This window comes from Oncorhynchus masou, chromosome 9 (assembly GCF_036934945.1).
Source record: "Oncorhynchus masou masou isolate Uvic2021 chromosome 9, UVic_Omas_1.1, whole genome shotgun sequence".
Taxonomy (NCBI): Eukaryota; Metazoa; Chordata; class Actinopteri; order Salmoniformes; family Salmonidae; genus Oncorhynchus; species Oncorhynchus masou.
The window spans coordinates 298,718-325,530 of NC_088220.1; the positions used below are offsets into that span (position 1 = coordinate 298,718).

General features: G+C 47.2%; 1 protein-coding gene across 1 annotated transcript in view; it reads left to right on the top strand.

Annotated features, from left to right (window-relative positions):
• LOC135545412 (vascular endothelial growth factor receptor 3-like) overlaps nt 1-26,813 on the top strand; it is a 272,156-nt gene that overhangs the window by 122,591 nt on the left and 122,752 nt on the right. Inside the window, exon 3 of the mRNA XM_064973018.1 lies at nt 15,441-15,835. Coding sequence (XP_064829090.1) covers nt 15,441-15,835 — 395 coding nt within the window. The remainder of the gene's footprint in view (nt 1-15,440; nt 15,836-26,813) is intronic.

A 26,813-nucleotide genomic window follows, 5' to 3' on the forward strand; every position in this document is an offset into this window, starting at 1 on the left:
TGTCTCTCTGTCTCTCTGTCCATTACATGTAGGTAGAGTACTGTCTCTCTGTCTCTCTGTCCATTACATGAAGGTAGAGTACTGTCTCTCTGTCTCTCTGTCCATTACATGTAGGTAGAGTACTGTCTCTCTGTCCATTACATGTAGGTAGAGTACTGTCTCTCTGTCTCTCTGTCCATTACATGTAGGTAGAGTACTGTCTCTCTGTCCCTCTGTCCATTACATGTAGGTAGAGAACTGTCTCTCTGTCTCTCTGTCTCTCTGTCCATTACATGTAGGTAGAGTACTGTCTCTCTGTCCATTACATGTAGGTAGAGTACTGTCTCTCTGTCTCTCTGTCCATTGCATGTAGGTAGAGAACTGTCTCTCTGTCTCTCTGTCCATTACATGTAGGTCGAGTACTGTCTCTCTGACCATTACATGTAGGTAGAGAACTGTCTCTCTGTCTCTCTGTCCATTACATGTAGGTAGAGTACTGTCTCTCTGTCCCTCTGTCCATTACATGTAGGTAGAGTACTGTCTCTCTTTCTCTCTGTCCATTACATGTAGGTAGAGAACTGTCTCTCTGTCTCTCTGTCTCTCTGTCCATTACATGTAGGTAGAGTACTGTCTCTCTGTCCATTACATGTTGGTAGAGTACTGTCTCTCTGACCATTACATGTAGGTAGAGTACTGTCTCTCTGTCTCTCTGTCCATTACATGTAGGTAGAGAACTGTCTCTCTGTCCATTACATGTAGGTAGAGTACTGTATCTCTGTCTCTCTGTCCATTACATGTAGGTAGAGTACTGTCTCTCTGTCTCTCTGTCTCTCTGTCCATTACATGTAGGTATAGTACTGTCTCTCTGTCAATTACATGTAGTTAGAGTACTGTCTCTCTGTCTCTGTCAATTACATGTCAGTAGAGTACTGTCCCTCTGTCCATTACATGTAGGTAGAGTACTGTCTCTCTGTCCCTCTGTCCATTACATGTAGGTAGAGAACTGTCTCTCTGTCCATTACATGTAGGTAGAGTACTGTCTCTCTATGTCCATTACATGTAGGTAGAGTACTGTCTCTCTGTCTCTCTGTCCATTACATGTAGGTAGAGTACTGTCTCTCTGTCCATTACATGTAGGTAGAGAACTGTCTCTCTGTCCATTACATGTAGGTAGAGTACTGTCTCTCTGTCCCTCTGTCCATTACATGTAGGTAGAGTACTGTCTCTCTTTCTCTCTGTCCATTACATGTAGGTAGAGAACTGTCTCTCTGTCTCTCTGTCTCTCTGTCCATTACATGTAGGTAGAGTACTGTCTCTCTGTCCATTACATGTTGGTAGAGTACTGTCTCTCTGACCATTACATGTAGGTAGAGTACTGTCTCTCTGTCTCTCTGTCCATTACATGTAGGTAGAGAACTGTCTCTCTGTCCATTACATGTAGGTAGAGTACTGTATCTCTGTCTCTCTGTCCATTACATGTAGGTAGAGTACTGTCTCTCTGTCTCTCTGTCTCTCTGTCCATTACATGTAGGTAGAGTACTGTCTCTCTGTCCATTACATGTAGGTAGAGTACTGTCTCTCTGTCCATTACATGTAGGTATAGTACTGTCTCTCTGTCAATTACATGTAGTTAGAGTACTGTCTCTCTGTCTCTGTCAATTACATGTCAGTAGAGTACTGTCCCTCTGTCCATTACATGTAGGTAGAGTACTGTCTCTCTGTCCCTCTGTCCATTACATGTAGGTAGAGTACTGTCTCTCTATGTCCATTACATGTAGGTAGAGTACTCTCTCTCTGTCTCTCTGTCCATTACATGTAGGTAGAGAACTGTCTCTCTGTCCATTACATGTAGGTAGAGTACTGTCTCTCTGTCTCTCTGTCCATTACATGTAGGTAGAGAACTGTCTCTCTGTCTCTCTGTCTCTCTGTCCATTACATGTAGGTAGAGTACTGTCTCTCTGTCCATTACATGTTGGTAGAGTACTGTCTCTCTGACCATTACATGTAGGTAGAGTACTGTCTCTCTGTCTCTCTGTCCATTACATGTAGGTAGAGAACTGTCTCTCTGTCCATTACATGTAGGTAGAGTACTGTATCTCTGTCTCTCTGTCCATTACATGTAGGTAGAGTACTGTCTCTCTGTCTCTCTGTCCATTACATGTAGGTAGAGTACTGTCTCTCTGTCCATTACATGTAGGTAGAGTACTGTCTCACTGTCCATTACATGTAGGTAGAGTACTGTCTCTCTGTCTCTCTGTCCATTACATGTAGGTAGAGTACTGTCTCTCTGTCCCTCTGTCCATTGCATGTAGGTAGAGTACTGTCTCTCTATGTCCATTACATGTAGGTAGAGTACTGTCTCTCTGTCTCTCTGTCCATTACATGTAGGTAGAGAACTGTCTCTCTATGTCCATTGCATGTAGGTAGAGTACTGTCTCTCTATGTCCATTACATGTAGGTAGAGTACTCTCTCTCTGTCTCTCTGTCCATTACATGTAGGTAGAGAACTGTCTCTCTGTCCCTCTGTCCATTACATGTAGGTAGAGTACTGTCTCTATTTCTCTCTGTCCATTACATGTAGGTAGAGAACTGTCTCTCTGTCTCTCTGTCTCTCTGTCCATTACATGTAGGTAGAGTACTGTCTCTCTGTCCATTACTTGTTGGTAGAGTACTGTCTCTCTGACCATTACATGTAGGTAGAGTACTGTCTCTCTGTCTCTCTGTCCATTACATGTAGGTAGAGAACTGTCTCTCTGTCCATTACATGTAGGTAGAGTACTGTATCTCTGTCTCTCTGTCCATTACATGTAGGTAGAGTACTGTCTCTCTGTCTCTCTGTCCATTACATGTAGGTAGAGTACTGTCTCTCTGTCCATTACATGTAGGTAGAGTACTGTCTCACTGTCCATTACATGTAGGTAGAGTACTGTCTCTCTGTCTCTCTGTCCATTACATGTAGGTAGAGTACTGTCTCTCTGTCCCTCTGTCCATTGCATGTAGGTAGAGTACTGTCTCTCTATGTCCATTACATGTAGGTAGAGTACTGTCTCTCTGTCTCTCTGTCCATTACATGTAGGTAGAGAACTGTCTCTCTGTCTCTCTGTCCATTACATGTAGGTCGAGTACTGTCTCTCTGACCATTACATGTAGGTAGAGAACTGTCTCTCTGTCTCTCTGTCCATTACATGTAGGTAGAGTACTGTCTCTCTGTCTCTCTGTCCATTACATGTAGGTAGAGTACTGTCTCTCTGTCTCTCTGTCCATTACATGTAGGTAGAGTACTGTCTCTCTGTCCATTACATGTTGGTAGAGTACTGTCTCTCTGTCTCTCTGTCCATTACATGTAGGTAGAGTAATGTCTCTCTGTCCATTACATGTTGGTAGAGTACTGTCTCTCTGTCTCTCTGTCCATTACATGTAGGTAGAGTACTGTCTCTCTGTCCATTACATGTAGGTAGAGTACTGTCTCTCTGTCCATTACATGTAGGTAGAGTACTGTCTCTCTGTCTCTCTGTCCATTACATGAAGGTAGAGTACTGTCTCTCTGTCTCTCTGTCCATTACATGTAGGTAGAGTACTGTCTCTCTGTCCCTCTGTCCATTACATGTAGGTAGAGTACTGTCTCTCTGTCCATTACATGTAGGTAGAGTACTGTCTCTATGTCCATTACATGTAAGTAGAGTACTGTCTCTCTGTCTCTCTGTCCATTACATGTAGGTAGAGAACTTTCTCTCTGTCTCTCTGTCCATTACATGTAGGTAGAGTACTGTCTCTCTGTCCATTACATGTATTTAGAGTACTGTCTCTCTGTCCATTTCATGTAGGTAGAGAACTGTCTCTCTGTCTCTCTGTCCATTACATGTAGGTAGAGAACTGTCTCTCTGTCCATTACATGTAGGTAGAGTACTGTCTCTCTGTCTCTCTGTCCATTACATGAAGGTAGAGTACTGTCTCTCTGTCTCTCTGTCCATTACATGTAGGTAGAGTACTGTCTCTCTATGTCCATTACATGTAAGTAGAGTACTGTCTCTCTGTCTCTCTGTCCATTACATGTAGGTAGAGAACTTTCTCTCTGTCTCTCTGTCCATTACATGTAGGTAGAGTACTGTCTCTCTGTCCATTACATGTAGGTAGAGTACTGTCTCTCTGTCCATTTCATGTAGGTAGAGAACTGTCTCTCTGTCTCTCTGTCCATTACATGTAGGTAGAGAACTGTCTCTCTGTCTCTCTGTCCATTACATGTAGGTCGAGTACTGTCTCTCTGACCATTACATGTAGGTAGAGAACTGTCTCTCTGTCTCTCTGTCCATTACATGTAGGTAGAGTACTCTCTCTCTGTCTCTCTGTCCATTACATGTAGGTAGAGTACTGTCTCTCTGTCTCTCTGTCCATTACATGTAGGTAGAATACTGTCTCTCTGTCTCTCTGTCTCTCTGTCCATTACATGTAGGTAGAGTACTGTCTCTCTGTCCATTACATGTTGGTAGAGTACTGTCTCTCTGACCATTACATGTAGGTAGAGTACTGTCTCTCTGTCTCTCTGTCCATTACATGTAGGTAGAAAACTGTCTCTCTGTCCATTACATGTAGGTAGAGTACTGTATCTCTGTCTCTCTGTCCATTACATGTAGGTAGAGTACTGTCTCTCTGTCTCTCTGTCCATTACATGTAGGTAGAGTACTGTCTCTCTGTCTCTCTGTCCATTACATATCGGTAGAGTACTGTCTCTCTATGTCCATTGCATGTAGGTAGAGTACTGTCTCTCTATGTCCATTACATGTAGGTAGAGTACTGTCTCTCTATGTCCATTACATGTAGGTAGAGTACTGTCTCTCTGTCTCTCTGTCCATTTCATGTAGTTAGAGAACTGTCTCTGTCTCTCTGTCCATTACATGTAGGTAGAGAACTGTCTCTCTGTCTCTCTGTCCATTACATGTAGGTCGAGTACTGTCTCTCTGACCATTACATGTAGGTAGAGTACTGTCTCTCTGTCCCTCTGTCCATTACATGTAGGTAGAGTACTGTCTCTCTATGTCCATTACATGTAAGTAGAGTACTGTCTCTCTGTCTCTCTGTCCATTACATGTAGGTAGAGAACTGTCTCTCTGTCTCTCTGTCCATTACATGTAGGTAGAGTACTGTCTCTCTGTCTCTCTGTCCATTACATGTAGGTAGAGTACTGTCTCTGTCTCTCTGTCTCTCTGTCCAATACATGTAGGTAGAGTACTGTCTCTCTGTCTCTCTGTCCATTACATGTAGGTAGAGTACTGTCTCTCTGTCTCTCTGTCCATTACATGTAGGTAGAGTACTGTCTCTCTGTCCATTACATGTCGGTAGAGTACTGTCTCTCTGTCCATTACATGTAGGTAGAGTACTGTCTCTCTGTCTCTCTGTCCATTACATGTAGGTAGAGTACTGTCTCTCTGTCCATTACATGTCGGTAGAGTACTGTCTCTCTGTCCATTACATATAGGTAGAGTACTGTCTCTGTCTCTCTGTCTCTCTGTCCAATACATGTAGGTAGAGTACTGTCTCTCTGTCCATTACATGTAGGTAGAGTACTGGCTCTCTGTCTCTCTGTCTCTCTGTCCATTACATGTAGGTAGAGTACTGTCTCTCTGTCCATTACATGTTTGTAGAGTACTGTCTCTCTGACCATTACATGTAGGTAGAGTACTGTCTCTCTGTCTCTCTGTCCATTACATGTAGGTAGAAAACTGTCTCTCTGTCCATTACATGTAGGTAGAGTACTGTATCTCTGTCTCTCTGTCCATTACATGTAGGTAGAGTACTGTCTCTCTGTCTCTCTGTCCATTACATGTAGGTAGAGTACTGTCTCTCTGTCTCTCTGTCCATTACATATCGGTAGAGTACTGTCTCTCTATGTCCATTGCATATAGGTAGAGTACTGTCTCTCTATGTCCATTACATGTAGGTAGAGTACTGTCTCTCTATGTCCATTACATGTAGGTAGAGTACTGTCTCTCTGTCTCTCTGTCCATTTCATGTAGTTAGAGAACTGTCTCTGTCTCTCTGTCCATTACATGTAGGTAGAGAACTGTCTCTCTGTCTCTCTGTCCATTACATGTAGGTCGAGTACTGTCTCTCTGACCATTACATGTAGGTAGAGTACTGTCTCTCTGTCCCTCTGTCCATTACATGTAGGTAGAGTACTGTCTCTCTATGTCCATTACATGTAAGGTAGAGTACTGTCTCTCTGTCTCTCTGTCCATTACATGTAGGTAGAGAACTGTCTCTCTGTCTCTCTGTCCATTACATGTAGGTAGAGTACTGTCTCTCTGTCTCTCTGTCCATTACATGTAGGTAGAGTACTGTCTCTGTCTCTCTGTCTCTGTCCAATACATGTATGTAGAGTACTGTCTCTCTGTCCATTACATGTAGGTAGAGTACTGTCTCTCTGTCTCTCTGTCCATTACATGTAGGTAGAGTACTGTCTCTCTGTCCATTACATGTCGGTAGAGTACTGTCTCTCTGTCCATTACATATAGGTAGAGTACTGTCTCTGTCTCTCTGTCTGTCTGTCCAATACATGTAGGTAGAGTACTGTCTCTCTGTCCATTACATGTAGGTAGAGTACTGGCTCTCTGTCTCTCTGTCCATTACATGTAGGTAGAATACTGTCTCTCTGTCTCTCTGACCATTACATGTAGGTAGAGAACTGTCTCTCTGTCTCTCTGACCATTACATGTAGGTAGAGTACTGTCTCTCTGTCCATTACATGTAGGTAGAGTACTGTCTCTCTGTCTCTGTCCATTACATGTCGGTAGAGTACTGTCTCTCTGTCCATTACATGTAGGTAGAGTACTGTCTCTCTGACCATTACATGTAGGTAGAGTACTGTCTCTCTGTCCATTACATGTAGGTAGAGTACTGTCTCTCTGTCTCTGTCCATTACATGTCGGTAGAGTACTGTCTCTCTGTCCATTACATGTAGGTAGAGTACTGTCTCTCTGTCTCTCTGTCCATTACATGTAGGTAGATTACTGTCTCTCTGTCCATTACATGTCTCTCTGTCCATTACATGTAGGTAGAGTACTGTCTCTCTGTCCATTAAATGTAGGTAGAGTACTGTCTCTCTGTCCATTACATGTAGGTAGTGTACTGTCTCTCTGTCTCTCTGTCCATTACATGTCGGTAGAGTACTGTCTCTCTGTCCATTACATGTAGGTAGAGTACTGTCTCTCTGTCTCTCTGTCCATTACATGTAGGTAGAGTACTGTCTCTCTGTCTCTCTGTCCATTACATGTAGGTAGAGTACTGTCTCTCTGTCTCTCTGTCCATTACATGTAGGTAGAGTACTGTCTCTCTGTCCATTACATGTAGGTAGAGTACTGTCTCTCTGTCTCTCTGTCCATTACATGTCGGTAGAGTACTGTCTCTCTGTCTCTCTGTCCATTACATGTAGGTAGAGTACTGTCTCTCTGTCCATTACATGTAGGTAGAGTACTGTCTCTCTGTCTCTCTGTCCATTACATGTCGGTAGAGTACTGTCTCTCTGTCCATTACATATAGGTAGAGTACTGTCTCTCTGTCTCTCTGTCCATTACATGTAGGTAGAGTACTGTCTCTCTGTCTCTCTGTCCATTACATGTCGGTAGAGAACTGTCTCTCTGTCCATTACATGTAGGTAGAGTACTGTCTCTCTGTCTCTCTGTCCATTACATGTAGGAAGAGAACTGTCTCTCTGTCCATTACATGTAGGTAGAGTACTGTCTCTCTTTCTCTCTGTCCATTACATGTCGGTAGAGTACTGTCTCTCTGTCCATTACATGGAGGTAGAGTACTGTCTCTCTGTCTCTCTGTCCATTACATGTCGGTAGAGTACTGTCTCTCTGTCTCTCTGTCCATTACATGTAGGTAGAGTACTGTCTCTCTGTCTCTCTGTCCATTACATATCGGTAGAGTACTGTCTCTCTATGTCCATTGCATGTAGGTAGAGTACTGTCTCTATGTCCATTACATGTAGGTAGAGTACTGTCTCTCTATGTCCATTACATGTAGGTAGAGTACTGTCTCTCTGTCTCTCTGTCCATTTCATGTAGTTAGAGAACTGTCTCTGTCTCTCTGTCCATTACATGTAGGTAGAGAACTGTCTCTCTGTCTCTCTGTCCATTACATGTAGGTCGAGTACTGTCTCTCTGACCATTACATGTAGGTAGAGTACTGTCTCTCTGTCCCTCTGTCCATTACATGTAGGTAGAGTACTGTCTCTCTATGTCCATTACATGTAAGTAGAGTACTGTCTCTCTGTCTCTCTGTCCATTACATGTAGGTAGAGAACTGTCTCTCTGTCTCTCTGTCCATTACATGTAGGTAGAGTACTGTCTCTCTGTCTCTCTGTCCATTACATGTAGGTAGAGTACTGTCTCTGTCTCTCTGTCTCTCTGTCCAATACATGTATGTAGAGTACTGTCTCTCTGTCCATTACATGTAGGTAGAGTACTGTCTCTCTGTCTCTCTGTCCATTACATGTAGGTAGAGTACTGTCTCTCTGTCCATTACATGTCGGTAGAGTACTGTCTCTCTGTCCATTACATATAGGTAGAGTACTGTCTCTGTCTCTCTGTCTCTCTGTCCAATACATGTAGGTAGAGTACTGTCTCTCTGTCCATTACATGTAGGTAGAGTACTGGCTCTCTGTCTCTCTGTCCATTACATGTAGGTAGAATACTGTCTCTCTGTCTCTCTGACCATTACATGTAGGTAGAGAACTGTCTCTCTGTCTCTCTGACCATTACATGTAGGTAGAGTACTGTCTCTCTGTCCATTACATGTAGGTAGAGTACTGTCTCTCTGTCTCTGTCCATTACATGTCGGTAGAGTACTGTCTCTCTGTCCATTACATGTAGGTAGAGTACTGTCTCTCTGACCATTACATGTAGGTAGAGTACTGTCTCTCTGTCTCTCTGTCCATTACATGTAGGTAGATTACTGTCTCTCTGTCCATTACATGTCTCTCTGTCCATTACATGTAGGTAGAGTACTGTCTCTCTGTCCATTAAATGTAGGTAGAGTACTGTCTCTCTGTCCATTACATGTAGGTAGAGTACTGTCTCTCTGTCTCTCTGTCCATTACATGTAGGTAGAGTACTGTCTCTCTGTCCATTACATGTAGGTAGAGTACTGTCTCTCTGTCTCTCTGTCCATTACATGTCGGTAGAGTACTGTCTCTCTGTCCATTACATGTAGGTAGAGTACTGTCTCTCTGTCTCTCTGTCCATTACATGTAGGTAGAGTACTGTCTCTCTGTCTCTCTGTCCATTACATGTAGGTAGAGTACTGTCTCTCTGTCTCTCTGTCCATTACATGTAGGTAGAGTACTGTCTCTCTGTCCATTACATGTAGGTAGAGTACTGTCTCTCTGTCTCTCTGTCCATTACATGTCGGTAGAGTACTGTCTCTCTGTCTCTCTGTCCATTACATGTAGGTAGAGTACTGTCTCTCTGTCCATTACATGTAGGTAGAGTACTGTCTCTCTGTCTCTCTGTCCATTACATGTCGGTAGAGTACTGTCTCTCTGTCCATTACATATAGGTAGAGTACTGTCTCTCTGTCTCTCTGTCCATTACATGTAGGTAGAGTACTGTCTCTCTGTCTCTCTGTCCATTACATGTCGGTAGAGAACTGTCTCTCTGTCCATTACATGTAGGTAGAGTACTGTCTCTCTGTCTCTCTGTCCATTACATGTAGGAAGAGAACTGTCTCTCTGTCCATTACATGTAGGTAGAGTACTGTCTCTCTTTCTCTCTGTCCATTACATGTCGGTAGAGTACTGTCTCTCTGTCCATTACATGGAGGTAGAGTACTGTCTCTCTGTCTCTCTGTCCATTACATGTCGGTAGAGTACTGTCTCTCTGTCTCTCTGTCCATTACATGTAGGTAGAGTACTGTCTCTCTGTCTCTCTGTCCATTACATATCGGTAGAGTACTGTCTCTCTATGTCCATTGCATGTAGGTAGAGTACTGTCTCTCTATGTCCATTACATGTAGGTAGAGTACTGTCTCTCTATGTCCATTACATGTAGGTAGAGTACTGTCTCTCTGTCTCTCTGTCCATTTCATGTAGTTAGAGAACTGTCTCTGTCTCTCTGTCCATTACATGTAGGTAGAGAACTGTCTCTCTGTCTCTCTGTCCATTACATGTAGGTCGAGTACTGTCTCTCTGACCATTACATGTAGGTAGAGTACTGTCTCTCTGTCCCTCTGTCCATTACATGTAGGTAGAGTACTGTCTCTCTATGTCCATTACATGTAAGTAGAGTACTGTCTCTCTGTCTCTCTGTCCATTACATGTAGGTAGAGAACTGTCTCTCTGTCTCTCTGTCCATTACATGTAGGTAGAGTACTGTCTCTCTGTCTCTCTGTCCATTACATGTAGGTAGAGTACTGTCTCTGTCTCTCTGTCTCTCTGTCCAATACATGTATGTAGAGTACTGTCTCTCTGTCCATTACATGTAGGTAGAGTACTGTCTCTCTGTCTCTCTGTCCATTACATGTAGGTAGAGTACTGTCTCTCTGTCCATTACATGTCGGTAGAGTACTGTCTCTCTGTCCATTACATATAGGTAGAGTACTGTCTCTGTCTCTCTGTCTCTCTGTCCAATACATGTAGGTAGAGTACTGTCTCTCTGTCCATTACATGTAGGTAGAGTACTGGCTCTCTGTCTCTCTGTCCATTACATGTAGGTAGAATACTGTCTCTCTGTCTCTCTGACCATTACATGTAGGTAGAGAACTGTCTCTCTGTCTCTCTGACCATTACATGTAGGTAGAGTACTGTCTCTCTGTCCATTACATGTAGGTAGAGTACTGTCTCTCTGTCTCTGTCCATTACATGTCGGTAGAGTACTGTCTCTCTGTCCATTACATGTAGGTAGAGTACTGTCTCTCTGACCATTACATGTAGGTAGAGTACTGTCTCTCTGTCCATTACATGTAGGTAGAGTACTGTCTCTCTGTCTCTGTCCATTACATGTCGGTAGAGTACTGTCTCTCTGTCCATTACATGTAGGTAGATTACATGTACTGTCTCTCTGTCTCTCTGTCCATTACATGTAGGTAGATTACTGTCTCTCTGTCCATTACATGTCTCTCTGTCCATTACATGTAGGTAGAGTACTGTCTCTCTGTCCATTAAATGTAGGTAGAGTACTGTCTCTCTGTCCATTACATGTAGGTAGAGTACTGTCTCTCTGTCTCTCTGTCCATTACATGTAGGTAGAGTACTGTCTCTCTGTCCATTACATGTAGGTAGAGTACTGTCTCTCTGTCTCTCTGTCCATTACATGTCGCTAGAGTACTGTCTCTCTGTCCATTACATGTAGGTAGAGTACTGTCTCTCTGTCTCTCTGTCCATTACATGTAGGTAGAGTACTGTCTCTCTGTCTCTCTGTCCATTACATGTAGGTAGAGTACTGTCTCTCTGTCTCTCTGTCCATTACATGTAGGTAGAGTACTGTCTCTCTGTCCATTACATGTAGGTAGAGTACTGTCTCTCTGTCTCTCTGTCCATTACATGTCGGTAGAGTACTGTCTCTCTGTCTCTCTGTCCATTACATGTAGGTAGAGTACTGTCTCTCTGTCCATTACATGTAGGTAGAGTACTGTCTCTCTGTCTCTCTGTCCATTACATGTCGGTAGAGTACTGTCTCTCTGTCCATTACATATAGGTAGAGTACTGTCTCTCTGTCTCTCTGTCCATTACATGTAGGTAGAGTACTGTCTCTCTGTCTCTCTGTCCATTACATGTCGGTAGAGAACTGTCTCTCTGTCCATTACATGTAGGTAGAGTACTGTCTCTCTGTCTCTCTGTCCATTACATGTAGGAAGAGAACTGTCTCTCTGTCCATTACATGTAGGTAGAGTACTGTCTCTCTTTCTCTCTGTCCATTACATGTCGGTAGAGTACTGTCTCTCTGTCCATTACATGGAGGTAGAGTACTGTCTCTCTGTCTCTCTGTCCATTACATGTCGGTAGAGTACTGTCTCACTGACCATTTCATGCAAGCTTTGATCATTTGAAAAAGCTTTGTAGTGTTCGGGTAAAATCCAAAACGTGCACCCCTTGTGTTCCCGAGGACCGAGTTTGGGAAACGCTCTCTTAACACCATTGAAAATAGCATACTCCATTTTAAAATCTCATACTATACATCTTTACAGTGTTCAATTTAAACAACTTAAACCAAGTAGAAAAGATAATGGAACTGTATACAGTTAATATATAATATAATAATAATATAATAATATAATGAACCTGTATACAGGTGAAGTCTGAAGTTTACATACACTTTATGTTTTAGTCATTAAAACTCATTTTTCAACAACTCCAACAACTTAACAATGTCTTGTTCACAAACTATAGTTTTGGCAAGTTGGTAAGGACATCGAACTTGTGCATGACACAAGTCATTTTTATAACAATTGTTTACAGACAGATTATTTCACTTAAAATTCACTGTATCACAATTCCAGTGGATCAGAAGTTTACATACACTAAGTTGACTGTGCCTTTAAACAACTTGGGAAATTCCAGAAAATATGTCATGGCTTTAGAAGCTTCTGATAGGCTAATTGACCTCACTTGAGTCAATTGGAGGTGAACCTGTGGATGTATTTCAAGGCCTACCTTCAAACTCAGTGCCTCTTAGCTTGACATCATGGGGAAATCAACCAACACCTCAGAAAAAAAATTGACTTCCACAAGTCTGGTTCATCCTTGGGAGCAATTTACAAACGTCGGAAGGTACCACATCAATCTGTACAAACAATAGTATGCAAGTATGAACACCATGGGACCATGCAGCCATCATACCGCTCAGGAAGGAGACGTGTTCTGTCTCCTAGAGATGAACGTACTTTGGTGCGAAAAGTGCAAATCAATCCCAGAACAACAGCAAAGGACCTTGTGAAGATGCTGGAGGAAACACTTAATGGAGAAATGTCCTCTGGTTTGATGAAACAAAAACAGAACTGTTTGGCCATAATGACCATTGTTAAGTTTGGAGGAAAAAGGGGGAGGCTTGCAAGCCGAAGATCACCATCCCAACCGTAAAGCACGGGGGTGGCAGCATCATGTTGTGGGGGTGCTTTGCTGCAGGAGGGACTGGTGCACTTCACAAAGTAGATGGCATCACGAGGGAAGAAAATTATGTGGATATATTGAAGCAACATCTCAAGACATCAGTCAGGAAGTTAACTTGGTCGCAAATGGGTCTTCCAAAAGGACAATGATCCCAAGCATGCTTCCAAAGTTTTGGCAAAACGGCTTAAGGGCAACAAAGTCAAGGTATTGGAGTGGCCAACACAAAGCCCTGACCTCAATCCTACAGAACTGATAAAGCATGTGCGAGCAAGGAGGCCTACAAACCTGACTCAGTTACACCAGCCCTGTCAGGTGGAACGGGCCAAAATTCACCCAACTTAGTGTGGGAAGCTTCTGGAAAGCTACCCCGGACGTTTGACCCAAGTTAAACAATTTAAAGGCAATGCTACCAAATACTGATCCAGTGTATGTAAACTTCTGACCCACTGGGAATGTGATGAAAGAACTAAAACCTGAAATAAATAATTCTCTCTACTATTATTCTGACATTTCACATTCTTAAAATAAAGTGGTGATCCTAACTGACCTAAGACAGGGAATTTTTACTAGGATTAAATGTCAGGAATTGTGAAAAAGTGAGTTTAAATGTATTTGGCTGAGGTGTATGTAAACTTCCAATTTCAACTGTATATATATATATTTATGATAGCCAACAATCAACTAAATAAAAGCAATCAGGCCCCCATTGGTTTTGTAAGGTTTGAGCATAAGAAGACAGCATTAGCCATGTCAAATGTTCTCTCAGGTCAATGTCAAATGTTCTGTCAGGTCAATGTCAAAATGTTCTGTCAGGTTCATGTCAAAATGTTCTGTCAGGTTCATGTCAAAAAGTTCAGTCAGGTCCATGTCAAAATGTCTCTCAGGTCCATGTCATATGTTCTGTCAGGTCCATGTCAAAATGTCTCTCAGGTCCATGTCATATGTTCTGTCAGGTCCATGTCAAAATTTCTCTCAAGTCCATGTCAAAATATCTCTCAGGCTAGGGTTTAGGGTTAGGGGTTAGGGTTGGGAGTTAGGGTTAGGGGTTAGTGTTAGGAGTTAGGGTTAGGGGTTAGGCGTTAGGTTTAGGGGTTAGGGTTAGAGGTTAGGGTTAGGGTTAGAGGTTAGGGTTATGGGTTAGGGTTTGAGGTTAGGGTTAGGGGTTAGTGTTAGGGGTTGGTGTTAGGGGTTAGGGGTTAGGTTTAGGGGTTAGGGGTTAGGGGTTAGGGGTTAGTGTTAGGGTTAGGGGTGAGGGGTTAGAAGTTAGTGTTAGGGGTTAGGGTTAGGGGTTAGGTGCCTTGAAGGAAAAAAGTTTGGGAACCCCTGGGGTAGGGACTTGGTATCCCCCTTTCCCTATAAATATACCATTTGGTAGAGGAGCTGGCTGACTACCATCACAGGGGGAATCAGTTGGATTCTGCTGGCTGACTGTCTCTACCATCACAGGGGGAATCAGTTTGATTCTGCTGGCTGACTGTCTCTACCATCACAGGGGGAATCAGTTGGATTCTGCTGGCTGATTGTCTCTACCATCACAGGGGGAATCAGTTTGATTCTGCTGGCTGACTGTCTCTACCATCACAGGGGAATCCGTTTGATTCTGCTGGCTGACTGTCTCTACCATCACAGGGGGAATCAGTTGGATTCTGCTGGCTGACTGTCTCTACCATCACAGGGGGAATCAGTTTGATTCTGCTGGCTGACTGTCTCTACCATCACTGGGGGAATCAGTTTGATTCTGCTGGCTGACTGTCTCGTTCATAAAGCCCTGAGGTGTCATATTCCCCCATAATTGAATTAATTTTACACCAAGGAGGTGTGGGATGGGGTGAAGAATAAGAGAGGGGGAAACACACACACATGGCGCCCCCTCTAGACAGAGCAGTATGATGATTCCCCAGCACGCCTGCACTCATGAATATTTTACACTATATATAATATCTATAGCCATCTCTGCTCTGCTTTCCCTTCCTCACACACACACACACACACACACACACACACACACACACACACACACACACACACACACACACACACACACACACACACACACACACACACACACACACACACACACACACACACACACACGCACCTGGATACACACACACACACACACACACACACACACACACACACACACACACACACACTTGGATACACAGACACACAGACACACACACACACACACACACACACACACGCTATTTCCCAATCTGTCACAGTCGCTAACGTCACACACCTGACATTTGTCCAGCCCTAACCTTTTCTGATTGGTTTAAAACCAAATTGACCCATCTGTGATCTCTCACTTGAACATTCTTCTAACCTTTAACCCCTAACCTCTGACCTCCAGGGGTCAGCGTACTCTGTCCTGGGTGTGGCCTGAGACGACCCTGGTGGGAGAGGAGCTGACTGACCGTCAGGCCGGACCCAGGCCCAGCAGAGCCCCAGGGAGAGAGGCCGAGACTGGGTCTGGAACCCCTGTTTGTACCCCCGGGGCTGGGGCTGGGGTTGTGGGAGACCACCCCGTGGACGCGGAGGGGGCTGGTACACCTGCTTCGGTCCCTGTCCAGAGAAGGGGAGTCAGCATCCTGGGTTGTCCAGGGGAGCCTGGAAGGCCGTATTGCAAGACGCTGGTTCTCACTGGAGCTAAAGGGAATGATACAGGGTACTACCGCTGTTACTACAGAGATGTCAAGGCTGTCATCGACGGGACCACGGCTGCTACTCTATATGTGTTTGTCAGAGGTGAGTTTATACACAGAGAGAGAGACGCAAGCTCACATCCTGTTACTCTCACACACACACACACACGGATACACGCACACACACACACACATACACACGCGCACACACACGCACACACGCACACACACACACACACACACACACACACACACACGGATACCTGCATTTTCACACACACACACACACACACACACACGGATACACACATTCACACACACACATGGCTTTTGGTCAGCGCCAGTGTTAGCGTCATCATCGTGGTCATCGTGGACTATCATTGTTAAAGTGATGCTCCAGAACTTATAATTTCAGCCAGTAGTCACGAGCCAAAACAGGTCCCTGTTTATTGTGTACTACGTCATCCCTTCCCCGTTTATTGTGTACTACGTCATCCCTTCCCCGTTTATTGTGCACTATGTCATCCCTTCCCCGTTTATTGTGTGCTACGTCATCCCTTCCCCGTTTATTGTGTACTATGTCATCCCTTCCCCATTTATTGTGTACTACGTCATCCATTCCCAGTTTATTGTGTACTACGTCATCCATGTCCCAGAATTGGCTGTTGTTTACAACGTCATTCTAGTCACATTATCACATATTGAGCAACAACTGTCCCAGTCTAGGGACACAGATCCTGTAGAGGTTTAAGATCCTTTCATCTAACGTGAACTCACTCACTTTTGTACATCGCCTTGGTCCGTACAATTGACCTGATTTCAACTGCCAAAAACATAACGCTTCCAGGTCATCTGTAATATCAATACCGTTAGTCACCCTGTGGTCCATTAGTCACCCTGTGGTCCATTAGTCACCCTGTGGTCCGTTAGTCACCCTGTGGTCCATTAGTCACCCTGTGGTCCATTAGTCACCCTGTGGTCCATTAGTCACCCTGTGGTCCATTAGTCACCCTGTGGTCCGTTAGTCACCCTGTGGTCCATTAGTCACCCTGTGGTCCATTAGTCACCCTGTGGTCCATTAGTCACCCTGTGGTCCGTTAGTCACCCTGTGGTCCGTTAGTCACCCTGTGGTCCATTAGTCACCCTGTGGTCCATTAGTCACCCTGTGGTCCATTAGTCACCCTGTGGTCCATTAGTCACCCTGTGGTCCGTTAGTCACCCTGTGGTCCATTAGTCACCCTGTGGTCCATTAGTCACCCTGTGGTCCGTTAGTCACCCTGTGGTCCGTTAGTCACCCTGTGGTCCATTAGTCACCCTGTGGTCCATTAGTCACCCTGTGGTCCGTTAGTCACCCTGTGGTCCGTTAGTCACCCTGTGGTCCATTAGTCACCCTGTGGTCCATTAGTCACCCTGTGGTCCGTTAGTCACCCTGTGGTCCATTAGTCACCCTGTGGTCCATTAGTCACCCCGTGGTCTGTTCGTCATCCTCTAGTCACCCTGTGGTCTGTCCGTCATCCTCTAGTCACCCTGTGGTCCGTTAGTCACCCTGTGGTCCATTAGTCACCCTGTGGTCCGTTAGTCACCCTGTGGTCCGTTAGTCACCCTGTGGTCCATTAGTCACCCTGTGGTCCATTAGTCACCCTGTGGTCCATTAGTCACCCTGTGGTCCATTAGTCACCCTGTGGTCTGTTAGTCACCCTGTGGTCCATTAGTCACCCTGTGGTCCATTAGTCACCCTGTGGTCTGTTAGTCACCCTGTGGTCCATTAGTCACCCTGTGGTCCATTAGTCACCCTGTGGTCCATTAGTCACCCTGTGGTCCGTTAGTCACCCTGTGGTCCGTTAGTCACCCTGTGGTCCATTAGTCACCCTGTGGTCCATTAGTCACCCTGTGGTCCATTAGTCACCCTGTGGTCCATTAGTCACCCTGTGGTCCGTTAGTCACCCTGTGGTCCATTAGTCACCCTGTGGTCCATTAGTCACCCTGTGGTCCGTTAGTCACCCTGTGGTCCGTTAGTCACCCTGTGGTCCATTAGTCACCCTGTGGTCCATTAGTCACCCTGTGGTCCGTTAGTCACCCTGTGGTCCGTTAGTCACCCTGTGGTCCGTTAGTCACCCTGTGGTCCATTAGTCACCCTGTGGTCCATTAGTCACCTTGTGGTCCATTAGTCACCCCGTGGTCTGTTCGTCATCCTGTGGTCCATTAGTCACCCTGTGGTCCATTAGTCACCCTGTGGTCCGTTAGTCACCCTGTGTTAGTCACCCTGTGTTAGTCACCCTGTGGTCTGTTAGTCACCCTGTGGTCTGTTAGTCACCCTGTGGTCCGTTAGTCACCCTGTGGTCCATTAGTCACCCTGTGGTCCATTAGTCACCCTGTGTTAGTCACCCTGTGGTCCATTATTCATCCTGTGGTCCGTTAGTCACCCTGTGGTCCATTAGTCACCCTGTGGTCCGTTAGTCACCCTGTGGTCTGTTAGTCACCCTGTGGTCTGTTAGTCACCCTGTGGTCCGTTAGTCACCCTGTGGTCCATTAGTCACCCTGTGGTCCATTAGTCACCCTGTGGTCTGTTCATCACCCTGTGGTCTGTTAGTCACCCTGTGGTCCATTAGTCACCCTGTGGTCCGTTAGTCACCCTGTGGTCCATTAGTCACCCTGTGGTCCATTAGTCACCCTGTGGTCTGTTAGTCACCCTGTGGTCCGTTAGTCACCCTGTGTTAGTCACCCTGTGGTCCATTAGTCACCCTGTGGTCCGTTAGTCACCCTGTGGTCCATTAGTCACCCTGTGGTCCATTAGTCATCCTGTGGTCTGTTCATCACCCTGTGGTCAAGGGTCACAGGCTCTAGTCTTGGGTAACAGGCTCTAGTTCTCTAGTCTAGGGTAACAGGCTCTAGTTCTCTAGTCTAGGGTAACAGGCTCTAGTCTAGGGTAACAGGCTCTAGTTCTCTAGTCTAGGGTAACAGGCTCTAGTCTAGGGTAACAGGCTCTAGGTCTCTAGTCTAGGGTAACAGGCTCTAGTCTAGGGTAACAGGCTCTAGTTTATGGTAACAGCCTCTAGTCCTAGTCCTCGAGTCTGTGGTAACAGTCTCTAGTCTAGGTTCACAGCCTCTAGTCCTCTAGTCTAGGGTAACATGCTCTAGTCTATGGTCACAGCCTCTAGTCCTCTAGTCTAGGGTCACAGCCTCTAGTCCTCTAGTCTAGGGTAACAGGCTCTAGTCTAGGGTCACAGCCTCTAGTCCTCTATTTTAGGGTAACAGGCTCTAGTCTAGGGTCACAGCCTCTAGTCCTCTAGTCTAGGGTAACAGTCTCTAGTCTAGGGTACCAGGCCCTAGTCTAGGGTCACAGCCTCTAGTCCTCTAGTCTAGGGTAACAGGCTCTAGTCTAGGGTCACATCTTCTAGTCCTCTAGTCTAGGGTAACAGGCTCTAGTCTAGAGTCACAGCCTCTAGTCCTCTAGTCTAGGGTAACAGCATCTAGTCTAGGGTAACAGTCTCTAGTCTAGGGTAACAGTCTCTAGTCTAGGCTAACAGTCTCTAGTCCAGGGTAACACACTCTAGTCTAGGGTAACAGCCTCTAGTCCTCTAGTCTATGGTAACAGCCTCTAGTCTAGGATAACAGCCTCTAGTCTAGGGTCACAGCCTCTAGTCCTCTAGCCTAGGGTCACAGCCTCTAGTCCTCTAGTCTAGGGTAATACCCTCTAGTTCTCTAGTCTAGGGTAACAGCCTCTAGTCTAGGGTAAAAGCCTCTAGTCTTGGGTAACAGTCTCTAGTCTAGGGTCACAGCCTCTAGTCCTCTAGCCTAGGGTCACAGCCTCTAGTTCTCTAGTCTAGGGTAACAGCCTCTAGTCCTCTAGCCTAGGGTAACAGCCTCTAGTCCTCTAGCCTAGGGTCACAGCCTCTAGTTCTCTAGTCTAGGGTAACAGCCTCTAGTCTAGGGTAATAGGCTCTAGTCTATGGTAATAGCTTCTAGTCCTAGTCCTCTGGTCTGTGGTAACAGCCTCTAGTCTAGGGTCACAGCCTCTAGTTCTCTAGTCTAGGGTAACAGGCTCTAGTCTATGGTAACAGCCTCTAGTCTAGGGTCACAGCCTCTAGTCCTCTAGTCTAGGGTAACAGACTCTAGTCTTGGGTAACAGGCTCTAGTTTAGGGTAACATCCTCTAGTTCTCTAGTCTAGGGTAACAGGCTATAGTTCTCTAGTCTAGGGTAACAGGCTCTAGTCTATGGTCACAGCCTCTAGTCCTCTAGTCTAGGGTCACAGCCTCTAGTCCTCTAGTCTAGGGTAACAGGCTCTAGTCTAGGGTCACAGCCTATAGTCTAGGGTAACAGGCCCTAGTCTATGGTCACAGCCTCTAGTCCTCTAGTCTAGGGTTGCAGCCTCTAGTCCTCTAGTCTAGGGTAACAGGCTCTAGTCTAGGGTCACAGCCTCTAGTCTTCTAGTCCAGGGTAACGGCTCTAGTCTAGGGTCACAGCCTCTAGTCCTCTAGTCTAGGGTAACAGTCTCTAGTCTAGGGTAACACGCTCTAGTCTAGGGTAACAGCCTCTAGTACTCTAGTCTAGGGTAACAGCCTCTAGTCCAGGGTAACAGACTCTAGTCTAGGGTAACAGCCTCAAGTCCTCTAGTCTACGGTAACAGCCTCTAGTCTAGGGTAACAGCCTCTAGTCTAGGGTAACATCCTCTAGTCCTCTAGTCTAGGGTAACATCCTCTAGGAGGAGGAGAGGAGAGATGATGTGGGGAGAGGGGTAAGGTGAGGAGGGGAGAGGGGTAAGGTGAGGAGGAGAGAGGAGAGGTAGGAGAGATGGGAAAGGGGAGGAGAGGGGATTAGAGGAGAGGAGAGGAGAGGAGAGAAGAGAAGAGGAGAGGAGAGGAGAGGAGTGGAGAGGAGGGGAGGGGAGGGGAAGGGAGAGGAGAGGAAGGGAGCAGTAAAATAGAACTAACAGGCGGCAAGATAAAAGTGGGACCATGTGGCTCCAATTACCCTGCCGGACCTCATCACCTCGCCCCCTTAGGGTGCCATCCGGGACACAAACAATAACACCCCTCTCCACACAGCCATGACCCTCATCTCTCATCCTCCTAACAACATAACACCCTTCTCCTCACAGCCATGACCCTCATCCCTCCCTCCTAACATCATAACACTCCTCTCCTCACAGCCATGACACTCATCTCTCATCCTCCTAACAACATAACACCCCTCTCCTCACAGCCATGACCCTCATCCCTCCCTCCTAACAACATAACACCCCTCTCCTCACAGCCATGACCCTCATCCCTCCCTCCTAACATCATAACACCCCTCTCCTCATACCTGGGGTGATTTATTGTTGAGTTGTTTAACTATGTAGGCTGTGTGTATTTTCTCAGCTCTATCTGTGTATTTGGACACACACTGCAACCATTGTTTCAGCAGCAGGAACTGGTTGCTCTGAGCTGCTGGGGAAGAACAGAACTATATAAGGAGAGAGAGAGAGACAGCTAGAGAGAGAGACAGCTAGAGAGAGAGACAGCTAGAGAGAGAGACAGATGGAGAGAGACAGCGAGAGAAACAGCAAGAGAGAGAGAGACAGCTAGAGAGAGAGAGACAGCTGGAGAGAGAGACAGCTAGAGAGAGAGACAGCGAGAGAGAGAGAGACAGCGAGAGAGAGAGAGACAGCGAGAGAGAGAGACAGCTAGAGAGAGAGACAGATGGAGAGAGACAGCGAGAGAAACAGCAAGAGAGAGAGAGACAGCTAGAGAGAGAGACAGCTGGAGAGAGAGACAGCTAGAGAGAGAGACAGCGAGAGAGAGAGAGACAGCGAGAGAGAGAGACAGCGAGAGAAAGAGACAGCTAGAGAGAGAGACAGATGGAGAGAGACAGCGAGAGAAACAGCAAGAGAGAGAGAGACAGCTAGAGAGAGAGACAGCTGGAGAGAGAGACAGCGAGAGAGAGAGACAGTGAGAGAAAGAGACAGCGAGAGAGAGACAGCTAGAGAGAGACACAGCAAGACAGACAGCAAGAGAGAGAGACATCAAGAGAGAGAGAGCTCGAGAGAGAGAGAGTCAGGTAGAGAGAGACAGCTTGGGAGAGAGACAGCAAGAGAGAGACAGCCAGAGAGAGAGACAGCTAGAGAGAGAGACAACTAGAGAGAGGCAGCTGGAGAGAGAGACAGTTGGAGAGAGACAGCTAGAGAGAGAGACAGCTAGAGAAAGAGACAGCCAGAGAGAGAGACAGCTAGAGAGAGACAGCCAGAGAGAGAGACAGTGAGAGAGAGTCAGCTGGAGAGAGAGACAGTTGGAGAGAGACAGCTAGAGAAAGAGAGCTCGAGAGAGAGACAGCTAGAAAGAGAGACAGCAAGAGAGAGACAGCTAGAGAAACAGCTATAGAGACAGCTAGAGAGAGAGACAGCTAGAGAAACAGCTATAGAGACAGCTAGAGAGAGAGACAGCTGGAGAGAGAGAGACAGCTGGAGAGAGAGAGACAGCGAGCGAAATTAGAGACACATATTTCCCTCAGATTACACAGATCCACAAAGAATTAGAAAACAAATCCCATTTTGATAATCTCCCTGATGGATTTGATAATCTGATCTGTAGGGAGTAGATTTCTCTGTAGGGAGTAGACTGCTCTGTGGGGAGTAGACTGCTCTGTGGGGAGTAGACTGCTCTGTGGGGAGTAGACTGCTCTGTGGGGGGTAGACTGCTCTGTGGGGAGTAGACTGATCTGTGGGGAGTAGACTGCTCTGTGGGGGGTAGACTGCTCTGTGGGGGTAGACTGATCTGTGGGGGGTAGACTGCTCTGTAGGGAGTAGACTGCTCTGTGGGGAGTAGACTGCTCTGTGGGAGTAGACTGCTCTGTGGGGAGTAGACTGATCTGTGGGGAGTAGACTGATCTGTGGGGGGTAGACTGCTCTGTGGGGAGTAGACTGCTCTGTGGGGAGTAGACTGATCTGTGGGGAGTAGACTGATCTGTAGGGGGTAGACTGCTCTGTAGGGAGTAGACTGATCTGTGGGGGGTAGACTGCTCTGTAGGGGGTAGACTGCTCTGTAGGGAGTAGACTGCTCTGTGGGGAGTAGACTGCTCTGTAGGGAGTAGAATGCTCTGTGGGGGGTAGACTGCTCTGTGGGGAGTAGACTGCTCTGTGGGGGGTAGACTGTTCTGTGAGGGGTAGACTGCTCTGTGGGGGGTAGACTGCTCTGTGGGGGGTAGACTGATCTGTAGGGAGTAGACTGATCTGTGGGGGGTAGACTGATCTGTAGGGAGTAGACTGATCTGTAGGGGGTAGACTGCTCTGTGGGGGGTAGACTGTTCTGTGAGGGGTAGACTGCTCTGTGGGGGGTAGACTGCTCTGTGAGGGGTAGACTGATCTGTAGGGAGTAGACTGATCTGTGGGGAGTAGACTGATCTGTAGGGAGTAGACTGCTCTGTAGGGAGTAGACTGCTCTGTGGGGGGTAGACTGCTCTGTGGGGGGTAGACTGATCTGTGGGGGGTAGACTGCTCTGTGGGGGGTAGACTGCTCTGTGGGGGGTAGACTGATCTGTGAGGGGTAGACTGATCTGTAGGGAGTAGACTGATCTGTGGGGAGTAGACTGATCTGTAGGGAGTAGACTGCTCTGTAGGGAGTAGACTGATCTGTAGGGAGTAGACTGATCTGTGGGGGGTAGACTGATCTGTAGGGAGTAGACTGCTCTGTAGGGAGTAGACTGATCTGTAGGGAGTAGACTGATCTGTGGGGAGTAGACTGATCTGTGGGGAGTAGACTGATCTGTAGGAAGTAGACTGCTCTGTGAGGGGCAGACTGCTCTGTGGGGAGTAGACTGCTCTGTGGGGAGTAGACTGCTCTGTGGGGAGTAGACTGCTCTGTGGGGAGTAGACTGCTCTGTGGGGGTAGACTGCTCTTTGGGGAGTAGACTGATCTGTGGGGGTAGACTGCTCTGTGGGGGTAGACTGCTCTGTAGGAAGTAGACTGCTCTGTGAGGGGTAGACTGCTCTGTGGGGAGTAGACTGCTCTGTAGGGAGTAGACTGCTATGTATGGAGTAGACTGCTCTGTGGGGAGTAGACTGCTCTGTGGGGGGTAGACTGCTCTGTGGGGAGTAGACTGATCTGTAGGGAGTAGACTGCTCTGTGGGGAGTAGACTGCTCTGTAGGGAGTAGACTGCTCTGTGGGGGGTAGACTGCTCTGTGGGGAGTAGACTGCTCTGTGGGGGGTAGACTGCTCTGTGGGGAGTAGACTGATCTGTAGGGAGTAGACTGATCTGTTGGGAGTAGACTGATCTGTAGGGAGTAGACTGCTCTGTGGGGAGTAGACTGCTCTGTAGGGAGTAGACTGATCTGTAGGGAGTAGACTGATCTGTGGGGGGTAGACTGATCTGTGGGGGGTAGACTGATCTGTGGGGGTAGACTGATCTGTGGGGAGTAGACTGATCTGTGGGGGTAGACTGTTCTGTGAGGGGTAGACTGCTCTGTGGGGGGTAGACTGCTCTGTGGGGGGTAGACTGCTCTGTGAGGGGTAGACTGCTCTGTGGGGAGTAGACTGCTCTGTATGGAGTAGACTGCTATGTATGGAGTAGACTGCTCTGTGGGGAGTAGACTACTCTGTGGGGGGTAGACTGCTCTGTGGGGAGTAGACTGCTCTGTAGGGAGTAGACTGCTATGTATGGAGTAGACTGCTCTGTGGGGAGTAGACTGATCTGTGGGGGGTAGACTGATCTGTGGGGAGTAGACTGATCTGTGGGGGTAGACTGTTCTGTGAGGGGTAGACTGCTCTGTGGGGGGTAGACTGCTCTGTGGGGGGTAGACTGCTCTGTGAGGGGTAGACTGCTCTGTGGGGAGTAGACTGCTCTGTAGGGAGTAGACTGCTATGTATGGAGTAGACTGCTCTGTGGGGAGTAGACTGCTCTGTTGGGGGTAGACTGCTCTGTGGGGAGTAGACTGCTCTGTAGGGAGTAGACTGCTCTGTAGGGAGTAGACTGCTATGTGGGGAGTAGACTGATCTGTAGGGAGTAGACTGATCTGTAGGGAGTAGACTGATCTGTGGGGAGTAGACTGATCTGTAGGGGGTAGACTGCTCTGTAGGGAGTAGACTGATCTGTGGGGGTAGACTGCTCTGTAGGGGGTAGACTGCTCTGTAGGGAGTAGACTGCTCTGTGGGGAGTAGACTGCTCTGTAGGGAGTAGAATGCTCTGTGGGGGGTAGACTGCTCTGTGGGGAGTAGACTGCTCTGTGGGGGTAGACTGTTCTGTGAGGGGTAGACTGCTCTGTGAGGGGTAGACTGCTCTGTGGGGGGTAGACTGATCTGTAGGGGGTAGACTGATCTGTGGGGGGTAGACTGCTCTGTAGGAAGTAGACTGATCTGTAGGGAGTAGACTGATCTGTGGGGGGTAGACTGTTCTGTGAGGGGTAGACTGCTCTGTGGGGGTAGACTGCTCTGTGAGGGGTAGACTGATCTGTAGGGAGTAGACTGATCTGTGGGGAGTAGACTGATCTGTAGGGAGTAGACTGCTCTGTAGGGAGTAGACTGCTCTGTGGGGGTAGACTGCTCTGTGGGGGGTAGACTGATCTGTGGGGGTAGACTGCTCTGTGGGGGTAGACTGCTCTGTGGGGGGTAGACTGATCTGTGAGGGGTAGACTGATCTGTAGGGAGTAGACTGATCTGTGGGGAGTAGACTGATCTGTAGGGAGTAGACTGCTCTGTAGGGAGTAGACTGATCTGTAGGGAGTAGACTGATCTGTGGGGGTAGACTGATCTGTAGGGAGTAGACTGCTCTGTAGGGAGTAGACTGATCTGTAGGGAGTAGACTGATCTGTGGGGAGTAGACTGATCTGTGGGGAGTAGACTGATCTGTAGGAAGTAGACTGCTCTGTGAGGGGCAGACTGCTCTGTGGGGAGTAGACTGCTCTGTGGGGAGTAGACTGCTCTGTGGGGGGTAGACTGCTCTGTGGGGAGTAGACTGCTCTGTGGGGGGTAGACTGCTCTTTGGGGAGTAGACTGATCTGTGGGGGTAGACTGCTCTGTGGGGGTAGACTGCTCTGTAGGAAGTAGACTGCTCTGTGAGGGGTAGACTGCTCTGTGGGGAGTAGACTGCTCTGTAGGGAGTAGACTGCTATGTATGGAGTAGACTGCTCTGTGGGGAGTAGACTGATCTGTGGGGAGTAGACTGCTCTGTGGGGAGTAGACTGCTCTGTGGGGAGTAGACTGATCTGTGGGGGTAGACTGATCTGTGGGGGGTAGACTGATCTGTGGGGGGTAGACTGATCTGTGGGGAGTAGACTGATCTGTGGGGGTAGACTGTTCTGTGAGCGGTAGACTGCTCTTTTGGGGGTAGACTGCTCTGTGGGGGATAGACTGCTCTGTGAGGGGTAGACTGCTCTGTGGGGAGTAGACTGCTCTGTAGGGAGTAGACTGCTATGTATGGAGTAGACTGCTCTGTGGGGAGTAGACTGCTCTGTGGGGGTAGACTGCTCTGTGGGGAGTAGACTGCTCTGTGGGGAGTAGACTGCTCTGTGGGGGGTAGACTGCTCTGTAGGAAGTAGACTGATCTGTGGGGAGTAGACTGCTCTGTAGGGAGTAGACTGCTCTGTGGGAAGTAGACTGCTCTGTGGGGAGTAGACTGCTCTGTAGGAAGTAGACTGCTCTGTAGGAAGTAGACTGCTCTGTGGGGAGTAGACTGCTCTGTAGGAAGTAGACTGCTCTGTGGGGAGTAGACTGCTCTGTAGGGAGTAGACTGCTCTGTGGGGGGTAGACTGCTCTGTGGGGGTAGACTGCTCTGTAGGAAGTAGACTGCTCTGTGGGGAGTAGACTGCTCTGTGGGGGGTAGACTGCTCTGTGGGGAGTAGACTGCTCTGTGGGGGGTAGACTGCTCTGGTAATGAGTCAGACCTGCTCTGGTCTAAAGTAGGGATGTAGGGAATAGGGCTCTGGTCTAAAGTAGTGCACTATATAGGGAATAAGGCCCTGATCTAAAGTAGTGCACTACATAGGGAATAGGGCTCTGGTCAAAAGTAGTGCACTGTATAGGGAATAGGGCCCTGGTCTAAAGTAGTGCTCTATGTAGGGAATAGGGCTCTGGTCTATAGTAGTGCACTACCCTATATGGCCCTGGTCTA